Source organism: Natrix helvetica (assembly GCF_964273705.1).
Source record: "Natrix helvetica genome assembly, chromosome: 7".
NCBI lineage: Eukaryota > Metazoa > Chordata > Lepidosauria > Squamata > Natricidae > Natrix > Natrix helvetica.
This window is the reverse complement of record NC_138558.1, coordinates 37786359-37806974: the sequence shown is the minus strand read 5'-3', so window position 1 is coordinate 37806974 and position 20616 is coordinate 37786359. Positions and strand designations below refer to the sequence as shown.

Genomic DNA, 20616 nt, shown 5'->3' with positions numbered 1-20616 from the left:
CTAAATGCAAGGCCAGGTGCTAATAGGAAATACATAACAGCATGTTCCTCTGTTCTACTCCAATAACTAAACAATATTCAGATTCATCCTGCATATTCTAAATCTGTAAATAGAGTCATCCTCATAAATTTCTCTAGCTCCTTCTTTAAGATAATTCCTGATATTGAATTAAATCATCCTGTGTTAAATTACTCTCAGCGTCCAACATTAAAAGGAAACTTTCTTCCCTGTATTAAACTAAACTAAATTTTATACATTATGTTTATCCTGTTTAATAAGATGACGTTTTCAAATTTTGTGGAATGTTTCAGTCTAATGGTAGTCAGCAATCAGTAAACTGCTAAAGCAGTATAGTGAGAGGAAAGCATTTATTTTAGGAAGGAATTTCACAAACTAGCAAACCTTATAGAAAAATAAAAAAGATTTTGTCCTTTCAAGATAAGGAATACTACTTAAAGAGAAGTAGGACTAAGAAATGGTAAACCAAGCAAGTAAGTAAATGAAAGGCATAATATAAGAGAATAAAAGGAAATGTAATTGAATTTGTTTTACATCAGTGAAATCCTTATACAGTTTGTTGCTATGGTTGATATTTCCACCTGCAACCTTGGCATTTTTCAGCATTCTCACAGCACAGACTAGCATAAACAAATTAACATAACAAATAGTTTATCTCTGGTCCAATAGTTCCACTTTATGTGACTTCTTTTTGCTGTGTGCAATCTTGACCTTTAAATAATTCAAATGTATCACAGGTCTGATTTTTCATCGTTCTTTGGGCTTTAAAAGAATGTAAATCTTGTAATTCCTGCTACAAGATTTATGTTTAAAAAGTAATATTTACAATTTCATAGTTATACAAATTTCTCCTAACAGGTTTAAGATATAACATCATCAAACTATATAATCACTACAAGAGTTGTATCCATTTATAAGTATTGCCAGACGATACTCTTTAAAAATGTACACATAAAGCCAGAAAGACATTTTGTAGGACAAATGCTGAACATGGTAGTAATTATAGAAGAAGTCAGAAATTACTAGCTTATACAGTGAGGCTACTATGTATAGAAAATGTAAAAGAAGACACAGCATCTGGCTATAATCATATGCAAGTCTTGCATGAACTTAAAATCCATGTTAAATTACCACTGTTCATACAAAATAGAATTGGTGGATTTAGATATATTCCTAGGTTTCAGCTGGCTCAGTTTCCCTTCATTCCAAAATTATTGCTACAGAATGAGGGAAGAGTTGGATCATTCCTATTGTCTCAAATGATATTTGAGAAACAATCCTTTATAAAATGCTCTGCCTTTGCTAATCAGAGCAGAAATAATGAAGGGGCTTAATTTTCTTCTTGCTAGTCCTCTAACCTTATCTGACTTTTTATTTTCAAATCTTATCCTTGAGCCTTGTTGGCTCAGTGGTTAGAGTGCAGTACTGCAGGTTACTTCTGCTGATTGCCAGTATCTGCAATTTGGCAGTTCAAATCTCAGCAGGCTCAAGGTTGTCTCAGACTTCAATCGTTCCGAGATGGGTAAAATGTGGACCCAAATTGTTGGGGGCAATATGCTGACTCTGTAAACTGCTTAGAGAAGGCTGTAAACACGGTAAAGCAGTATGTAATTCTAAATGCTATTGCTATCCTTTCTGTTTTTTCAAATCCATCAAATTCAGTATTCCTCAATCCCCTTCATTTTACTATAATACCAATTGTCTCTTGTCCAATATTACTTTTACTCTTTTCTTATCCTATAAGTTGCTATCTAAAGAATGCTATATCATTCCTCCGGGGGTCCAGTAGTAAGCAAGCCACTTCATTTAATACCAATTTAAGCTTTTAAAGCTTGTTTACATGCATACCTATGTAGAATCCATTACAATAGGCTATATTGGAATGTTATCAAAGGATGGATAAGTATAGCAATTTTACTTTGTTTGGAGATGTATTTCCAACAATTTAGGCTTCCACAGACATCATTCCCATAAAATCATTCTCCCAGGGCTGTAATCACAGCTAACATAAATTTTCTTGTCTATCCAAATCGGAAAATATTTACTGCACACAAATAAAAAGTAACTAAAATAACCCCTAAATAACTAAAATATATAAATAGAATAACTAAAAAGTAACTCAAAATTTACTCATTTTTTTTTAAAAAAAGTTTACTGCACTCAAATAAAAAGACCAAAGTAGTCACAAAAGTAATTTATATTTATTTGAAACTATTAATTTTATAATTAGCTTTGTACCTCTCTTTCAGAGTTCTATTTTTGTTTAAGTAGTACCTCTATTCTAATAATGACTAAATAAAGTTATACAATTTTTGATATGATAAAACAATACTAACATCCCAAAAAAGAAACCACATAAATTAAATATATGGTTATATTTAGTTCAATCAACAAAAATCTTACTTGAACTTCAGGTCTTTTTTTTTTCCTTTTTTGATAATGTTGGAATATGCCTAACAAAATAAATAAATAAAATTTGAAGTATTGCTCTGGATGTATATTTTAAAGTATACCAAGTTGTTAACAGGATATGTTTCACATATAATTAACAAAAAAACAAGCTTATTAAAATCACAATAGATAGATCATTTTTTGTATATTAAAGAAATATTACTTATTTTTTATTTTATTAACATTATTTAATATTAATAAGGAATAAATATGACTGGAACATTTCAAATATTTTAGTTTTTGAGAGGAACACCAGCCCACAGCATTTAATTACTTTTGGAATGTTGTACAACGATACTGATGCTAATTGTGTTATTTTTACAGGTGTTTTTGGAAAACATTGTGAAGTAAATAGCTATGGATTTGAAGAATTATCGTATATGGAATTCCCCAGTATGGATCCAAACAACAATTATATTTACATAAAGTTTTCAACTATCAAAAGTAATGCTCTTATGTTATATAATTATGACAACCAGACTGGTGATCGGGCAGAATTCTTGGCCCTTGAGATAACAGAAGAAAGGTTGAGATTTTCGTATAATCTTGGCAGTGGGACATATAAACTGACCACAGCAAAGAAAGTGTCTGATGGACAATTTCACACTGTTATTGCTCGGAGGGCAGGAATGGTAAGCATTGTTTTCATGGGAATTTAAGCTCCAATTTATTTCAGGGTATTAAGTTCAAATAGAGGTTGTTGCTTTTTTTTAAGCAGAATTATAGCTGAAACGGGACAAGCTTCTTTGTTTTAAAAGAATGTTCTTAAGCATATAAATGGCTGCTTCAAAAGAAAAAAAAATCTAAAATGAGAATAATTAATGAAGGGGATTAATGGCTATCCTACTCTAATTAATTGGTACACTTGGGTGGAATAATTACTGAAGTCTAATTAAGAGATAATTTTAATTCTTTGGATAACGCAAGGACATAAAGACATATCTGAGGACTATATAATTAGCATTTATCTACTTTAAAAAAAAAAGAAATCAATAATAAATTGGAATAAATTGTAAAATAAACTATTTTATTTTATATTATAAATATATACCAAAGAATCATCTTGTATTTGCCTTCTAAGACTATGAAGGTGACCGACTAAAATGCAGGAGGAATAAGGGACTGCAGTGTTCCATTAGATCAAGGTGTGAACAGATTTAAGGCTATTCATCATAATTCTTAATTCAACTTCAGTAATGTATTGTACTGTATAGAATCTGAATCTTTTTCATGAGCTCTGATACAGCATGTTTGTAGCCCAAGGCCAGCAGCATCCATACTGTAGCAATTTCCTCTTATTCTTTTCATCCAAAAGGACTGGTAAAAAACAGCTTTAATATAATTAAAGATGTTGGTCCATTTGAGTCAGCTTTGGCAATCCTGTTTCAATGTGGAACGAAACATTTAAGTGATAGCTTGCCATCTGAAATAGTTTCCTGTGCGATTTAGACTGAATGACATAAAACTTTTTTGTAAGTGGAAGATATATGGTCATATTTTACTGCAACTTTTTTAAAAACTCAGCCTAGATATTTACATTTACAGCTTGATTATGTGCCCACTGTTCTAGATTAGGATTCTTGGCTTGTTTGCACCTTTTCTTGAAATGAAACTGTGGCAAACCACTATACCAAAAAGATAATCAGGATCCTAATCAGCCTCTTAATCTTAATTGGGTCTATGATAAAATAACTGCACCATCTTTGAATAACAAAAATTGCATGTTTTTTATTTGTAGCTTAGAGGGAAGCTTCACTTTATCTAAACAGTTTCATATAGCCTGATATGAAAATTAAATAGCCATGGAACATTTATTTAATATCAGGTTTTTTTTCTTTGTCATGTAAGTGTTACAGACTGCTCCAATATGTGGATGTTGTTTGTTTCTAGGAAAAAAAACAGAAAGTTTGCTTCATTTTATATTTTTATCCTTGCATTGATGCAAAATCCTTGGCATGCCTGATCAGTTCAGTTTGTGTTTAAATCATCATGTGTAATGTAAGAAGACCTTGATTCAAACTATATACTTCCAGTGCTCTGTAGTTCTCTTCACAGAGGAAAAAAAACATTATGATTTTGTTTCCTGAAACAGGGACACAGTCTTCTGCCTATCGAATCATTAAGATTAATAAGTATATATGCACTAAGTATGATGAATTATGCCATTGTATCTTTCTCTTGCCATTTCTGCCTACAACTTCAAAATACACATTTACCTAATATTAATAATAGCAACAGAACTTAATGAGATTTACTTTGAATGGAGATGCATAGGAGTGGCCAGAGGTCATATAATATTCTCTGAAAGGCTGAAAGCCTTAGATAACAAAACAATAATTTAACATGTGTGAAGTTATTTTTCTTCTTCTTTTGAGACAATGCCTTGGTTTTTAAATATGTTTAGCATATTGTACAATTTCTATTACAGTTTTTGAATTTGTTTCTTTCTAAAATTCAGAGAGAACTTTTAGCTTGAGAACATCATACAATTGTGGAACAGTTGTTATCCAGCATTAACACATAGAATTAAAGAGTACATTTTCTAGGAATAAAGGAATACATAAATTTTGTCAGGTGAACATTACATTTATTGTTGACAGCTGATTATATATATACATTAATATATAATATTTCTTTTTATAATGTATAGAGAAGGGCATTTTGGAAACGGACTATCCAAAATCCAATTGTATTCCTTAAATAGTGGAATATTTATTATTAAAATAATTTAAACTTGATTGATTGTTACGTATGAAGCAAAATGCTATTCTTGATTTCAATTTTGTAGGCAGCATCCTTGACTGTGGACTCTTGCTCTGATGAACAGGAACCAGGCTATTGCACTGTTAGCAATGTGGCTGTGTCTAGTGATTGGTAAAGATAATTTCCTTTCATTTTCACTATTAGGAACATTGATCTTATATACGCTGATCCACAAGAGATTAAAGACTCTTTTGAATACGGAGAAAATACAAATCTGAACTCATATGCATTTTTAATTCAATTATTTGAGAAAGCCAACTGCCATCTTTTTTCCATTCCTTTCTTTTAGAAATGACTAGAGTTAATATCTGTCATAAAATGTCAGAAGTACAGGTAGTCCTCAGTGTATGGCCATTTGTTTAGCATAGTCTCTAAAATTATGACCATGACTGCAATTTAGGCACTTCGCAATGGCATGTTGTGATGTCCGAGGGTCATTTGATCCCATTTGTGATCGTCCCAGCTGGCTTCTGACAAAGTCAATGCAGGAAACTGGATTTACTTAATGACTAAGTGATATACTTAATAATTGCAGGAAAAAAGTTTGTAAAACCAGGTGCAGTCACATGAGGGCTCAATGACTGCATTACTTGACAACAAAAGTTCATAATTTGTGATAATAATTTGAGGACTTTACATACTGTCAAGCTCTATGATGAGTACAAAATTGTTTTTTATTAAATGTATGTATAATTAGCCAAAATCTGCATTGCTAGTTTGAACTTGCAACATTACTGTTATGCATAATCTATGTCAGGAGTACTCAATGATAGACTTTTCATTAAATGTTGCTACAAATCATCACCAGGTAGTTAATAATATGTTAATCAAACATAATTAAAAACAATGAACAGATATCGATAATTTTACTCATAAGAAAAGTGAATTTGTAAAGCAACAGAAAAGAATTTTTTAAAAACTCTGTTTAAAGATGAAACATGAATAGATCAAAAGCCATTTAGAGTTCATATTAGTGTGAATAAAGGAAGAGAGGCTACACTTTTAAAGTGTCCTAAGGCATCAAAAATGACAAGGTTATAGAAATGTGAACAAATCTCCACTCTTATTTACTGTATGTCTAAAAAGAAGTGGAGTTTTGCTTTGTTTGATGTCCCATCTTGCATTGCAACAACGTAATTGTGTGAATCTTTTGAGTTCAATGTTTTTCTCCTAGGCAACATACTGGTATTTGATTTTAAAAGCAGTATATATGGATTAAATGCAGAAAAAAGATATTTTGACAATGTACACAAAAATAGCTTGAAGTCATTGTCATGGCTTGAATTAAATTTAATATAGATAAACCAATTAAAATTAAACCTGTTAAAATATAATTTATTCGCATTCCTCTTTCAAAACTAATTTTATAGTTGACTTGTAGCATAGTTGACTCACCAAGAATCAAGATTTGGAAAGGATAGCGGTATTCTCAATAAAAGATTTGTTGTAATTACTATTCGGTGTTCAAATTCAATCAGAATTAAAAATGAAATATACATATATATAATGTGATGTTTATGTTGACTGAAAAAAACAGTCCAGTACAGCTTTATCTCTATGTACATATACAGAGAAAATTTTGTGTTTGATTTAAATAGTTTTTTTATAAATGATATTTTTGTCACAAAAATTACAAATTTGCTTATGTTAATGGTTGGTTACTCTGTTTTCATTAATTTCCTCCTCTCATAGGACTTTAGATGTGCAGCCAAACAGAGTGACCATTGGAGGTATCAAATCACTAGACCAAATCCTTCAAAGAAAAGGGCAGGTAGAAAGCCATGATTTTGTGGGTTGCATAATGGAATTTGCAGTCAATGGACGTCCCTTGGAACCAAGCCAAGCATTGTCAGCTGAACGCATCTTAGATCAGTATGTTATTCTTTGATAAGTATTAAAAACTCGGATTTTTAGTTATGCTTTTTATAAGTTGTTGAATTTTTATTGTGCTATAAATCAGAGGTGAATGGGATTTCATACTGCATGTAGTTTCCCTCCTTTTTTGCATTTATTTCTCTAACTTCACTGTCAGATATCAGACTGGATCTACTGTTCATTATTTTTGTTTCTATTTAATTTTAGACTCATTTTTTTCACATGTTCCTTGATTTTCCTTACAAGAGCTTCAAGAACATTTACGTCTCAGCTGTTTGAGTAGCATAGCTTATTAATGTTTTTTCCTCCAATTTTTAAACCGCACCCATTTTCTTTCTACCCAACCTCCCTCAATATACATTCAAGATACAGGATGAATAAATAAGGAAAGAATATAAGTAATGCATCTGGGGAAATCTTCAAATTTCTGTAGAACTTACAAATATCACACACTTTTGTTAGAAAACAGAGAAGAGACCATATGTGGTATTCTGATCTGCATAAAAATATGGGCTAGGTGAATGTACATATATGTGGCTCAATTGCAATTAAATTACTTTGTTTATTTAGGTGTCCTAGACTGGAAGGAACTTGTGCAATTAACCCTTGTCAACATGGTGGCACATGTCTGGATCATTGGTCATGGCAACAGTGTACTTGTAAAGAAGGACTAACAGGAAAACACTGTGAAAAATGTAAATATAATATTTCTGTATTTTTTCTGATAATTAGCATTTCTATGTTATGTGTGGAATGAGTACATAATTATTGGACTCATTCTATCAACATATAGAAGGTTAAATATTATAGAAGTAATTCTACAAGAAATCAACCATGAAAAAAAGACTTAATGTATAGTTGCAGATATTTTACCATTTTTATCTAGCTTTTTTTTAATCAAAGTACTTAACCTGATTATACTACAAAAAAATAAGATGAAATGTTATTAAAAAGTAAAAACCAGATTTTTCTTTTTTTGTAACTGCACAGCATTATTATTTTCTGCATGGTTGAATTGTCTTTAAAATAATATCTATAATTTTTCATCAGGAAAAGGGTATAAAGGGTAGATGACAAGAATTTATTAATGAAATATCATTATTTATTTTAGATCTTACAGCTGACACTGCCTTGTCCTTGGAGGGCAAAGGACGTCTTGACTATCATATGAGGCAAAATAGAAAATGGGAGTATATGATGAGATATTATACTGGAAATGCCATTATGGAGCCTCGAAGTATGGATAGTCTGGAAGTAAAATTTAGGACAAGGAGCAAAAGTGGAGTATTAATCCATATTCAGGAAAGCAGCAACTATACTACTGTGAAGGTAAATGAATTTGATTAGGCAGCTAGCTATGTAATGTTCTTTGTGTATTCTGAATTCATTCTACTTATTTTAGTTTAGAAATACCAGAATGTTGACTAGTGCTAGGCAAAGCTCCAGCTACTAAAACAGCTGAATGATTTGGCTTCTAATCAGTTTTGTCTTGACGCCATGTGCTCGGTATTTGAATGGCAGTTGGAACAATGTTAACCACATATATTCTTAATGAAACATTGCACGCTACAGGTTTTTTTTAACATTTTCTTTTATTATGTTTTCTTCCTTATTCAGATTCCTATAAAAACATCATGTTCCAATTTAGAATCTTTTAAGCATACCAACACCTAAGTCAATTTTCATGTCAAACTTTGTCTTCGGTAGAAGCATTTATATTGAGTTCTAGTTAGCTATTCTATATCAATACACAGTAAAATGGATTGATGATTGATTAACAAGAAAAAGCAATGGATTCAGTCTTAGCATGTCTTCCTGTGGAAATCTAATTTCTACATAAAACTGAAATAAGTTGTCCATTCTGAGTTATTGATATGTTAGATATCTCTGGAATACAAAGTTACTTTATATGCAGTTTTAAAAATGCTTTTTTGTCCACTTTTATAATAAACGATAGGATAGAACAATGGAAATAACACTTCCCTTGTAAACAGAAGGTTACTGGTTTAAAAAACAGCAGATTTAAAAAAATTATTTGATTTGGCTGACGTACATATTTTTCCTTATCCATGTCTGTGTCTCTCGGTGTCTGTCTGTCTCTCCCCCTCACTCTGCCTATTTTCAGTGCACCATTTCATTGTTTTGTTTAATTTTCTAAACACTCAACTAAGAAAAGTTTCACCTCAAGTGTCTTAAAAATGATGAAATATTGTTACACTTAATTTATTGTTAAGAATAGAAAAGCACAGCGAGTCAGCAGTAGATATGTCAGTAATGTAGACAACTAGACATTTGATAACAAGAATGCACAAAGGCCTTGTGGAGCACAAGCCAATGTTTTTAGGGATCTTGATGTTCATGATGATGAGTGCTAACGACAGTTTTAAAAGCTTGTATAATATTCTACATATGAATTCACATTTCGGTGGAAATAATATTTCTTCATAAATCTGAAATCAACACAATTTTGACTGTGGCTATTACTGTAAATATTTGTAGAATGCATAAATATTTGAATTGCATAATGTTTGTGGAAAAATTGGAGTAGTTTTGTCCTGCAGTGGCTTATGTGATCACACTAAAAATTGCTGCACACTTATTGCTGTACACACAATCTATAGGCATTAAAGTCTACATCACAAACTTCTACTTCTTAGACATTTCTGCATTTTTTTAAACTGCAGATAAAAAATGGCAAAGTGCAGTATGTTTCTGATGCTGGAGTAGGTGGAAAGGTGGAAAGAAGTATTCCTGAAGCTTATGTTTCCGATGGCCACTGGCATCTTCTGTTAATTAAAAAGAATGGGACTTCCACACTGATCACTGTTGACAAGATGCATAGCCGAGACATTCTACACGTCACACAAGATTTTGGAGGACTAAATGTCTTAACAATTTCTCTTGGTGGGATCCCAGTTAACCAGCTTTCTAGAAGCAGTCAACCAGGTAAGAAGAAAAACAATAACATGAATAGTCAATCATAGAGAAGGGTTATATAGTAATAATACAAATGAAGAAGCAGTTAATACAAGACTATTTAAAATAGCAGAGGGACTGGATAAACATCAAATGTTCCAGAGTTCATTTATGCATTATATAAGATTCCATTTATGCATTATATAAGATTATATAAGTCCTGAATCGCACTATTATTTTGTAATAGTATAACAAAAATATTTTTTTAAATTAGTCTGTATCCAAAAAAGGAACAGACTTTATTCACTAGTTTTTTAATTGTATGATGTTTTAGAATATTCAATAATAATGCTTACGATATTAGTATCGTTGTTTAATCTTCTATACTGTGTTAAAATAGCTTATTTGTTAATTATGTTTTTTCCTGGTTTATTTTTAAATATATTGAATTAATTTATATTCAGATACTAAGGACTAACGAAGCAGTATAGATGATGTTTTAAATTTATTTATATTAAAAATGTCTATTTTAGCTACATAAGGAATTTTTTGTTATTTTATTCTTCTTTTTCACTGGGTACGATATAAAGTAGGATGTGAATAAAACTAACTTTCCTTCCAACACTGAAGATTTTTAAGATAACAGATTGGACAACCATTTGTCTGAAATGGTGTAGAACAGGGGTGGCAAACTGGTGGCCCGTGGGCCGGATGCATCGCATGCAGACCACGCCCACCCCAGATCCACGAGTGGGAAAAATGTCATGAAACATTGGGTGACAGCAACATGATGCAGCAAATTTGACACCCGTGGTATAGAGATTCCTGCTTGAGTAGAGGGTTTGTCTAGAAATCCTCCAAGGTCCCTTCCAACTCTATTATTCTATTAACATATATTGATTAGTCAAATTATACTCCTACTTTATAGTGCAATAAGCCTGTGGGATATATATTTTTCCAGTGTAATGGATGTTCCATGTTAAAAAGCTACAAGAATCTGCATTGTAGAAATATATATATATTGTACCATGTTGTCTTAATATTGAATTGAACTTCATATGCCATTCCAAAAATTTATAGAAAGTAGATAGCTGCATGAACTTGTACATTCATAAATATCTACAGAACAAATTAAGCAAAAATTAGTATATAACAATTCAAGATATATACAAAAGTAATATAGAAAAACACATCTGAAGAAAAATGTTCTGGGCAATTTTCCCATTGCACGGTAAAAATTACTTAGTATCCATCTCTTTAGTAGATCACATTGCAAATCCCTAAAGCTCTTTGAAGTACTTCTGAAACCTAGACATATTAATCCTCATTTCAGTCACAATTCAAGAGGAATCATTGCCTTCTTTTTTTCATTTGAATTGAAAATTTTCATTTGAATGCCTTCAGTAAAATCAATAATATTTCTTGTTAGTGTTATGCAGACTTAATGATACACGGATGAGTTGATTCAGTCCATGACATGTATAGTTCATCTATCTTCAGAAATATTTAAAGAGCATACAATACAATATTGTTTAATCTACATGCTATGTATGCACATATATGCAGATATCAGCTCAAACTTTATATAATTTGTGGGCATATTGAATGCTCATTTGTTTGTAGCTATCATTGTGGACATTTCTAGCTGGGACCAGAGTATAACACCATTCTGCCAAAGTATGTTCCCAGTTCAGCTCAGCTCAGCTTCCTTTTCTTAACCTGCATTCGTGTTTGAGATAAAGACTGCTCTATTTGGGCTGGCTAGTTGTGAGATAATTAATCATATTTAGCCCTGTAGACATGCCAACCACCAAAGGCAACAGCAAAGACATAGTTTTATTATTTAATATAATATGTGTCCCTTGTCCACAAGCCCCAGGTCATGGCCTATTTCCAGCCTTGAACCATTTAAAACAGGGCTGTGGACATTGTAGGTAAGTGTGTGTGCACACGCATCCCCACTTGCGCAAATAGTGATGGACCATGTGTGCACATGTGCCATTTGCATGAGCTGCTTATGCAGATGGAGCTGTGTACTCATACTCTTGTCAAAAACACGCATGGAACCACCACCACCTGCCAATCTGCAAAGCCGAAAAATATGTACTCCTTTAATACAATTCCAGTACAAACCATTAAAGATATTCATGACTGATCAGAATGAGGCAGGTCAAAACCAGGTGATTTGGTAAAAGAATCACTAATGGCAAGCCACAATAAAGTAATTTTAACCATTCCTTTTTGCCAGACATTGTCAGAATTATATTGGATAGATGTTAAATGTGTAGCTGTTTTCCATGATGGCCTATGGGAGTTCAATCTTGTGCTGGACTGTACAGTATCCTGGTAAATAGGGAGGGCCTTATTATTCAGCATCCTTTGTCATAGCTTGATGAGAGCTTGTTGTCTTTTTAATGTGGGGAAACATGAGATTGCTAAGTACTGGTAACCAGTGCACAGGAGTGAGATGCAATGTGCCAGGTACGATATGCATTGTCTGGCAGAGTTGGACATCAACCATGTGAGTGTTGGCCTCTGCTAAGACAGATATCAGCCCACTATTCAGCTGTTGAATAAACCAAAGCCAAAGGTGTTTGTTTGTAAGGTGTTAGCCTCAGCATTTCAAGATGTTCCAACCATGATCTATGGAACTATCTGTCTTGACTGAAGCCACTAGGAATGTGTTCTAGGAAACTTCTGTGCTGTCATTCCTACCAATACTGACAGGCAAACCAGTAGTTTGCCCCATTCCCAAACCTCATTCTCCCCTAGCACAGATGATGTTACTTAGTTTGGTGTGAAATTACTGCAAGAAAACAGCCAAGCTCAGAGAACTCCAAGGACCCCTTAGTTCAACCCTGAGCTAAAAATATTATCTTCTATCAATAAAAAAAACCAAGTGTCACGAAATATGCCACAGACTAGCGATGGGCAGAGAAGCAAAAAAGAGCTTGGAAAAGAAATTCAGGTGCCATGATTATAATTGCAAAGATCATTTTATGCAGGCTTGGGTTTCCCTGAGACACGACTGTATATGAAAGTGAATCTAGAGTTTTCACTGCAAGAATAAAGACTAGGCTCACACGATCATGCTTTGGACAAACTTAGCTTTGTAGAAATGGCTATAATACTAGGAAAGGGGAAAGAAAAGAAAAGAAGAAAAGAACAGTTAGAAGTAAGATGGGTGAATTCAGTACAGCAATGGTGGGTGCATTGCTGCAAGACACAAAGGCCCAGGCTTGGAACACATCATCCTGAGAAAATCTAATTTTGTGGTCACAAATGATGACCACAAAAATGACTTGAAGGCCCATAATTATCATTACAGGAAAGGGTAAGCACAGAAAGTCAATTTAGAATAACAAATCTAAAAAAATTGTGCAATTTTACTATCTTCATCAGTTCACACTTTCACTCTAAATAGTGTTTATTTTCCCATGGTCCTTGGTCACATAATTTACTACTTGTGGAATGGGCAAAAAACCATTCCTGTGTCATTATATAGTAGAGCCATGGTGAATGGACTACCACTATCTTAGATGAACTACAACAGATCCCGAGGCATGAAATATATCTCTGTCTACACAACACAGCTAATTATGTTTAGGTGATGCGGGAATCCTGTAGGATTATGATTCTAGATACTTAAGTTCTCACCCACACAGACATTCAACAACCACACCAGGAAGACACAATTACTCATATTACTTTTCTTGGTTTAATATGCCCACATTTAAATTTTATTTAAAATTTCTTACTATATTCTAGTCAGAATTGATTAAAATAAGCAAAACTGTAAGGTTATTCATTCACTGCTTGCACAGAAATGAAAGCTGATATAAGTAATATGCTAGAGGATTTAGCAATAGCAATAGCACTTAGACTTTTGTACCGCTTCACAGTGATTTACAGTCCGCCCCTAAGCAGTTTATAGAGTCAGCATATTGCCCCCAACAATCTGGATCCTCATTTTACCAACCTCAGAAAGTCAACCCTGAGCTGGTGAGGATTGAACCCCTGGCAGTCAGCAGAATTAGCCTGCAATACTGCATTCTAACCACTGCACCATCATGGCTCCTGGTCCATTTAAATGGGAAAAAAACAGCTGATTGAAGGGAGATCAATAGCTGAACTGAAGAATAATAAATTAAGGGGTCCGTCCCGCCCTTGTTTTATACTGCTTAGCAGGATTCTGACCAGTATTTTTCAAATTCCAAATATGGACTTTATTACAAATGTACTGTCTTTTTGGAAGAAAAGAGCTTTTCTTTTCTGTTCTCAGAAACAGTTTTCCTCAGATTCCACTTTTTCACAAAGTGTCCATCCATCAGAAAGGACACCTACAAAATAATGTTTACTTTTCAGTCCTAAAAAGAGGTTAATTATTCAGTGACATTGTATTCGCATACAATGTATGTAAGTTGTTACTGTTGTTCCTTCAAGTCAGTCTTGACTCCTGGTGAATGCCTGGACAAGTTCCTGCAGTTTTCCTGGCAACACTTCTGCAAATGGTTTGCTATGACCATTTTCTTAATATTGGCTGATGAAAATGCCTGATGCAAAGTCATGCCACCATCTTCTGTGCCCAAGTTCCCCATTGTCCTTAATCATTACAGAACATCAATGTGACTTACTACATTGCAAGAGCTTTAAATGAATTAGCATTCTTTTGCTGCTCCTGTATACAATTGAATACCTAGGCTATTCAGTGTTCATTTAAGACAAATGGTTCAAAAACATTATGAAAAACTAAGGATCAATATGACTGGTACTTAATAAATAATAAGAATTACATTATTGTTTGCCTCAAATTGGTTTTTGTCCATTAAACATTACAAAATAATTGTTCCAAAAAATGAGCTTGTGAACAAAATTTATTGTCTCATTTCAAGCTACAAACCAGAGAATTAATAAATAGGAAGGATGTGATTGGATTACTTTTTTTCATTTTAACTGCAGCTAAGTTAAAACCAACATCCTAAGAAAAATAATGCATATGAATGAAAGAAACAGGAATCAAGTGAAGGTGTTTTCTTTTTAATTTCAAAACCTGATGGAGTTGCTTTGATACAATGATGAAGCATGGTGGCTCATGTGGTTGGGACACTGGTTTGGAGGTTAGCAAGCCTATGTTTGAGATACAAGTGTTTCTGCATGGTGGGATGAGTTCCCATAATCCACTCAAGCTTCTTAATAGGGGCATGTGCTTCCCCGGGGCAATGGTGATATCATGGAGTAATCCTTTCAATCAGGAAATGCCTTAAAAGGTGCCTGTGACACAAACAGGATGGAGATACAATAATAATCATCCAAATGCATTCTAATCCTTAAATGTAAAATAAAAAAATTCAATCCCAGGCAGGAAATCATCTGGGTGATTTTGGGCCTGTCTCTCTTTCTTGATCCAACTCGCCTTTACAAAGTTGTTGTGCTTTCTATTTCTAGGGATATAGAGCCAGTTTGGTTTAGTGCAGAGATGGGTTCCTACCAGTTTGGACCAGTTCGGCTGAATCGGTAGTTACTTGGTGGCCTGGGTCGCTGGCAGCCACGCCCCTGAACAGGTTCTCCCGGTGGTGCCATAGGCACCACTATCTTGTTTTTTGCTTCTGTGCATGCACAGAGCAATTTTAGTGGTACTGCGCATGCACATGCAATGCACATTAAGCATGTCTGTGTGCAAAGTGCACATAAAGAATGCACGTGTGCACCCCAAGCGAACTGGCACTAGCAGTTGCCAGAACCCACCCCTGCTTTAGTGGTTAAAGCATCAGGCAAACATCCCCATGAAAGCCAGCAAGGTATCTTTGGCCCAATTTCTCTGTCAGTCCAATTCACCTCACAGGGTTTTTGTTGTGGGGAAAACAGGAGAACTAAGGTGTCATGGATATTTGCCACCTTGAGTTATGTAAAAAAATTAAAAGGTAGGAAGTTTATATGTATTAGGTTTATTTACATATAAATCCCATTTGATGATTATTGCTTTATAAGATGATTTTTATCCATTAGATTGTCAATTAAAATTGTTAAATTAGTTAAACTGCAACTTTCAAATCTATTTTTTTCTATTTTCTTAGATTTTGATGGTTGCATTGCCTATCTGAAATATGGTGAAGAAAACCTTCCCTTCACCGGACAACATAGCCTTGCTACCATATCTAAATCAGATTCCTCTGTGAAGATTGGCTGTCGTGGTCCCAACATCTGTGCCAGCAATCCTTGTAGAGGAGAACTAATGTGCATTAACCAGTGGTATACATATGAATGTGTTCATCCCGGCGCCTGTGCATCCAACCCCTGTCAAAATGGAGGCACTTGTGAACCTGATGAAAGAGCTGGATTTATTTGCAATTGTCCAGAATCACACACTGGAACAACATGTGAAATCCTAGTTGTGTGCCTTGGTGTCATATGCGCCCAGGGACATGTATGCAAGGCAGGAATAAATGGTGCCTATGTATGTATCCCTCAGCTCTATCCAGCTGAACTTTCTTTACCACTGTGGGCTGTTCCAGCCATTGTGTGCAGCTGTGCTACTTTGTTGGCATTGATTGTGCTTAGCTTGATCCTCTGCAATCAGTGCAAAGGAAAGAAGGCAAAAGTTCCAAAAGAAGAAAAGAAAACAAAGGAAAAGAAAAAGAAGGGCAGTGAGAACGATGCATTTGATGATCCTGATAATATACCGCCTTATGGTGATGATATGACCATCCGGAAGCAACCTGAAGGAAACCCAAAACCTGACATAATCGAAAGAGAAAATCCTTATCTCATATTTGATGAAACAGATATATCACACAACACAGAGACTATACCCAGTGCTCCTCTAGCTTCCCCAGAAGCAGAGATAGAACACTATGACATTGATAATGCAAGCAGTATAGCTCCTTCAGATGCAGACATCATTCAGCATTATAAGCAGTTCCGAAGTCATACTCCTAAATTTTCCATTCAAAGGCACAGTCCATTAGGGTTTGCAAGACAGTCGCCTATGCCCTTGGGAGCAAGTAGCTTAACTTACCAGCCTTCATATAGTCAAGGTCTAAGGACAACTACACTAAATCATTCTGCTTGCCCTACACCAACCCATCTTTCTCGTCATAGTCCTGCTCCATTCTCCAAAGCATCCACTTTCTACAGAAATAGTCCAGCAAGGGAAATGCATCTTTCTATGAGAGAAGGGAGCCCTTTAGAAATGCACAATGAAGTCTGCCAAACTGCTATCTTTAATTATCCCAGTAGATTAGGGAGAAGAAGCAAGAGTCCTCAAATGATGACAGGTCATAGTTCCAGGCCTGGAAGTCGCTTAAAGCAACCAATAGGACAAATTTCTCTCGAAAGTGGTCCTCCTGTAGGGCTTTCAATTGAAGAGGTGGAAAGACTTAACACTCCACGCCCTAGAAATCCAAGCATCTGCAGTGCTGATCATGGAAGATCTTCTTCTGAGGAAGACTGTAGAAGGCCTCTGTCAAGAACAAGAAATCCAGCTGATGGTATTCCAGCTCCAGAATCATCATCTGACAGTGATTCCCATGACTCTTTTACATGTTCTGAGATGGAGTATGATCGCGAAAAACCCATGGTGTATACTTCACGAATGCCCAAACTATCTCAAGTTAATGAATCAGATGCTGATGATGAAGACAATTATGGCGCTAGACTTAAGCCTAGAAGATATCCAGGCCGCAGAGGAGAGGGTGGCGGTCCTGTAGGTGCACAAGCACCTGCACCTGCATCCAGCATTAATGATACTTCCCCTTTGAAACTTGGACCACAAGGAGGGAACTTCAACTGGGACAACCTTTTGAACTGGGGCCCTGGATTTGGGCATTATGTGGATGTTTTTAAAGATTTGGCATCTCTTCCAGAAAAGACAGCAGCAAACGTAAGTGAAGAGTGCAGAAATGGTACAACGCAACCAAAAGATGGAGAAGCGGAACAGTATGTATAGAACTTCGCATTGACATTATCAAAATACAAATACATAAAACGCTCAAGCCATTTTTTCAGTGTAGTTAAAAAAGGACACACTTTGTTTTAGCCAGGGCCAGTGGTTAGACATTTAAAATAATCACAACTATGCTGCTGAGAAGGACAAATACTTTTTTTTTTTGCTTTATTTAATTACAATTGGTTAAATTTGTTTCTACTGCATGCATTATATTTTCAAGCAAAATATCTTATATGTGGCATCTGGATCTTTATCCTTTATTTCTTGTTTGGTTTGTGATTTTTAAATTAAGAATGATTAGCTCTAAAAATGGCTGCAAAATGTTTTGTTGTGAAGGGCGTGTTTGTACACAAGTTGAAATTTGTTGTTTTGAAATGTAAAAATATCAACTATGTTGATTTGTTGAGAGAAACAATTTTACAGATGCTGAATGAAGGAATGAAATTAATTGTATTCTTCCTGAAACTATATTTCTTATCCCTCAGTTGCTCAAATATGAATATTTCAAATAATGATAAGCTTAAGCTTATCATTCTTTGATGATATTATTGTTTATGTTCAAGGGGTCCTGTTAACCTGTTCAAGCTCATGAGCACTTTAGGATTGCATTATTTTTGACAAGGATGTGTGAGAACTTCTGAATGACTTCTTTTTCCTTGTTTCCCCAAATTGCAGTATTTTTAGCTTGTATGGAAACTGATATACATTATAAAATTGAACAAACAACAGAGTTTATAGAACAGATAATGTGGTTGAATGCAAGTGAGAATAGAAAACTGAACTCTTTTGGTTCCAAATTAATACCAACTTGAATAATAACTTTGGAATGACAAACCACCCCATTGATATTTCAGTTCTATCATCTGGAGAAATGAGAAGATGCTATAGGTAATAAAAACGATGACTCTAGCTCACAGGGGGCATAGTGGGGATTGTTTGCCTAAGTATTAAAAAGGCATATAGCACTATATTAAGTATTATTATGGTTATTATTCTAAGCACTGCCTTCCTGCCGGATCTTTGAGTGATCTTTTTGTTACACTGCAGAATATTCTGTGATAGAAGAATTTGAAATAAACATATTTATTAAAAACATAAGTTGTTGCACTCTTGGAACAGGAGACCAGTTTTAAAAATGTACTCATAGTGCAGTCATAGAAGAGTCTACTCAAGATCAAGTTCCATTAAATTCAGCATGTACAAAGTTGAAGCCTGGGTTGTAATTTCACTTCCTTTCCCAGGGGGTAAAATTATCTAAACTTAATGAGAATTGCTTTTGAGTAGCTGTGTATGATTGCTCTATTAGTAATGCAATACAGATACTCTAGTATGAAAGACATACATATGGAATCAGCTATGGCCAGCAGAAATAACTTTTATCTTTAAACTGCATTGTGAAAATATGGGAGCACAGTCTCTATCTGATGCTACTTTTATGTATTTTAAAGACAAAAGCAGAAAGTTATGAGTATTTGCATGCAACATTCTTTATGTGTATGATACATATATGTATTTTATTCAGGTGTTCATAACTGAGTATAAAGTTTATCCTAAGAATTGATCCTTCAATAATGGGAATCCTAAAAGTCACTTATAAAAGGTAATATTTTTAAACATCTCTGTTTTAAATTTGGAGGATTTATACAATGCCCTTACGTTTCCATAAAGCTTCTATTATACTGTGTTAAAAATGGGGGTTGGGGGTTGGGAGGGGTTGTGGCTTGTTCATATTTTCTCTTCCTTTCTTTCTGCCTGTTTCTTAATCAAAAATCTGATTTTGGTATCAATGTTTTCCTATACAGAATAGTTTTCTTACTTTCAGGAAAAGTAAGAAAAATACTCTTTTTTACATTTGTTACTTCTGTAACGTTCATTTTTTCACATTTTGATAAAATTGTAACAGACCATATGCTTTCTAAGTGTACAATGCCAATAATAGAATTAAAATATTTATTTAAAATATATTGTGTGCAGTAATGGAAATGTGCTAATGCAGTTTTACAATGCAAATATGACACCTCTAGCATATTTAAAGAGCGCTAAGTTGTCATTTTGGCTAGAGAGCCAGAGACTTCTATTTCTAATACCATGAGCTTTGGCCAATCACTCTCAGTCCTACAAAGAAGACAATGGTGAATCTTTGGGAAATCATGCCAAGATCATGCCAACTGGAAGGAGATAGTCCAGGTAGTCACCAGGGTGCAAAGGCATTCCCCCCACCCAAAAAAAGCCTACAGCAGAATTGCAGACAGAAGGCAGTTATCCACTCATTAGTATAACATCCACATGCAAAGAATATTGGTTAAATAGAAAGCAAGTTTATATATACCACATTCTGGACCAATATCAAGAACAGTAATGAGTCATCTGAAAGTACAAGAAATATATAAACTTTGAGATGGGCAGGACAATATCTTTTAAGTGAGCATTTCCAGTAAAAAGTAGAGAAGCACCTTTCTTTGGATTCAGTTTAAATTATTTGAACATCTGTCCAGTAATTGAAATAATCTATCAATAATCTTAATACATCAGTTAAGCCAATAGCAATTTTCTATAGTATTTCTTAGCTGTGTCATCTGATGTGAAGAAGAAGGTACACCCTCTTTTAGTTATATGGTTGTCAGGGTTCCAAGTAACACCCTAAACAA

At 34.3% G+C, this 20616-nt stretch overlaps 1 protein-coding gene across 1 annotated transcript in view; it reads left to right on the top strand.

Moving 5' to 3' along the window:
- FAT4 (FAT atypical cadherin 4) overlaps nucleotides 1–19711 on the top strand; it is a 109729-nt gene extending 90018 nt beyond the window's left edge. The window contains exons 11-17 of the mRNA XM_081959248.1: nucleotides 2794–3101; nucleotides 5258–5343; nucleotides 6925–7104; nucleotides 7678–7802; nucleotides 8219–8436; nucleotides 9792–10053; nucleotides 16098–19711. Coding sequence (XP_081815374.1) covers nucleotides 2794–3101; nucleotides 5258–5343; nucleotides 6925–7104; nucleotides 7678–7802; nucleotides 8219–8436; nucleotides 9792–10053; nucleotides 16098–17968 — 3050 coding nt within the window. The 3' untranslated portion in view covers nucleotides 17969–19711. The remainder of the gene's footprint in view (nucleotides 1–2793; nucleotides 3102–5257; nucleotides 5344–6924; nucleotides 7105–7677; nucleotides 7803–8218; nucleotides 8437–9791; nucleotides 10054–16097) is intronic.
- The last annotated feature ends 905 nt before the right edge of the window (nucleotides 19712–20616 follow it).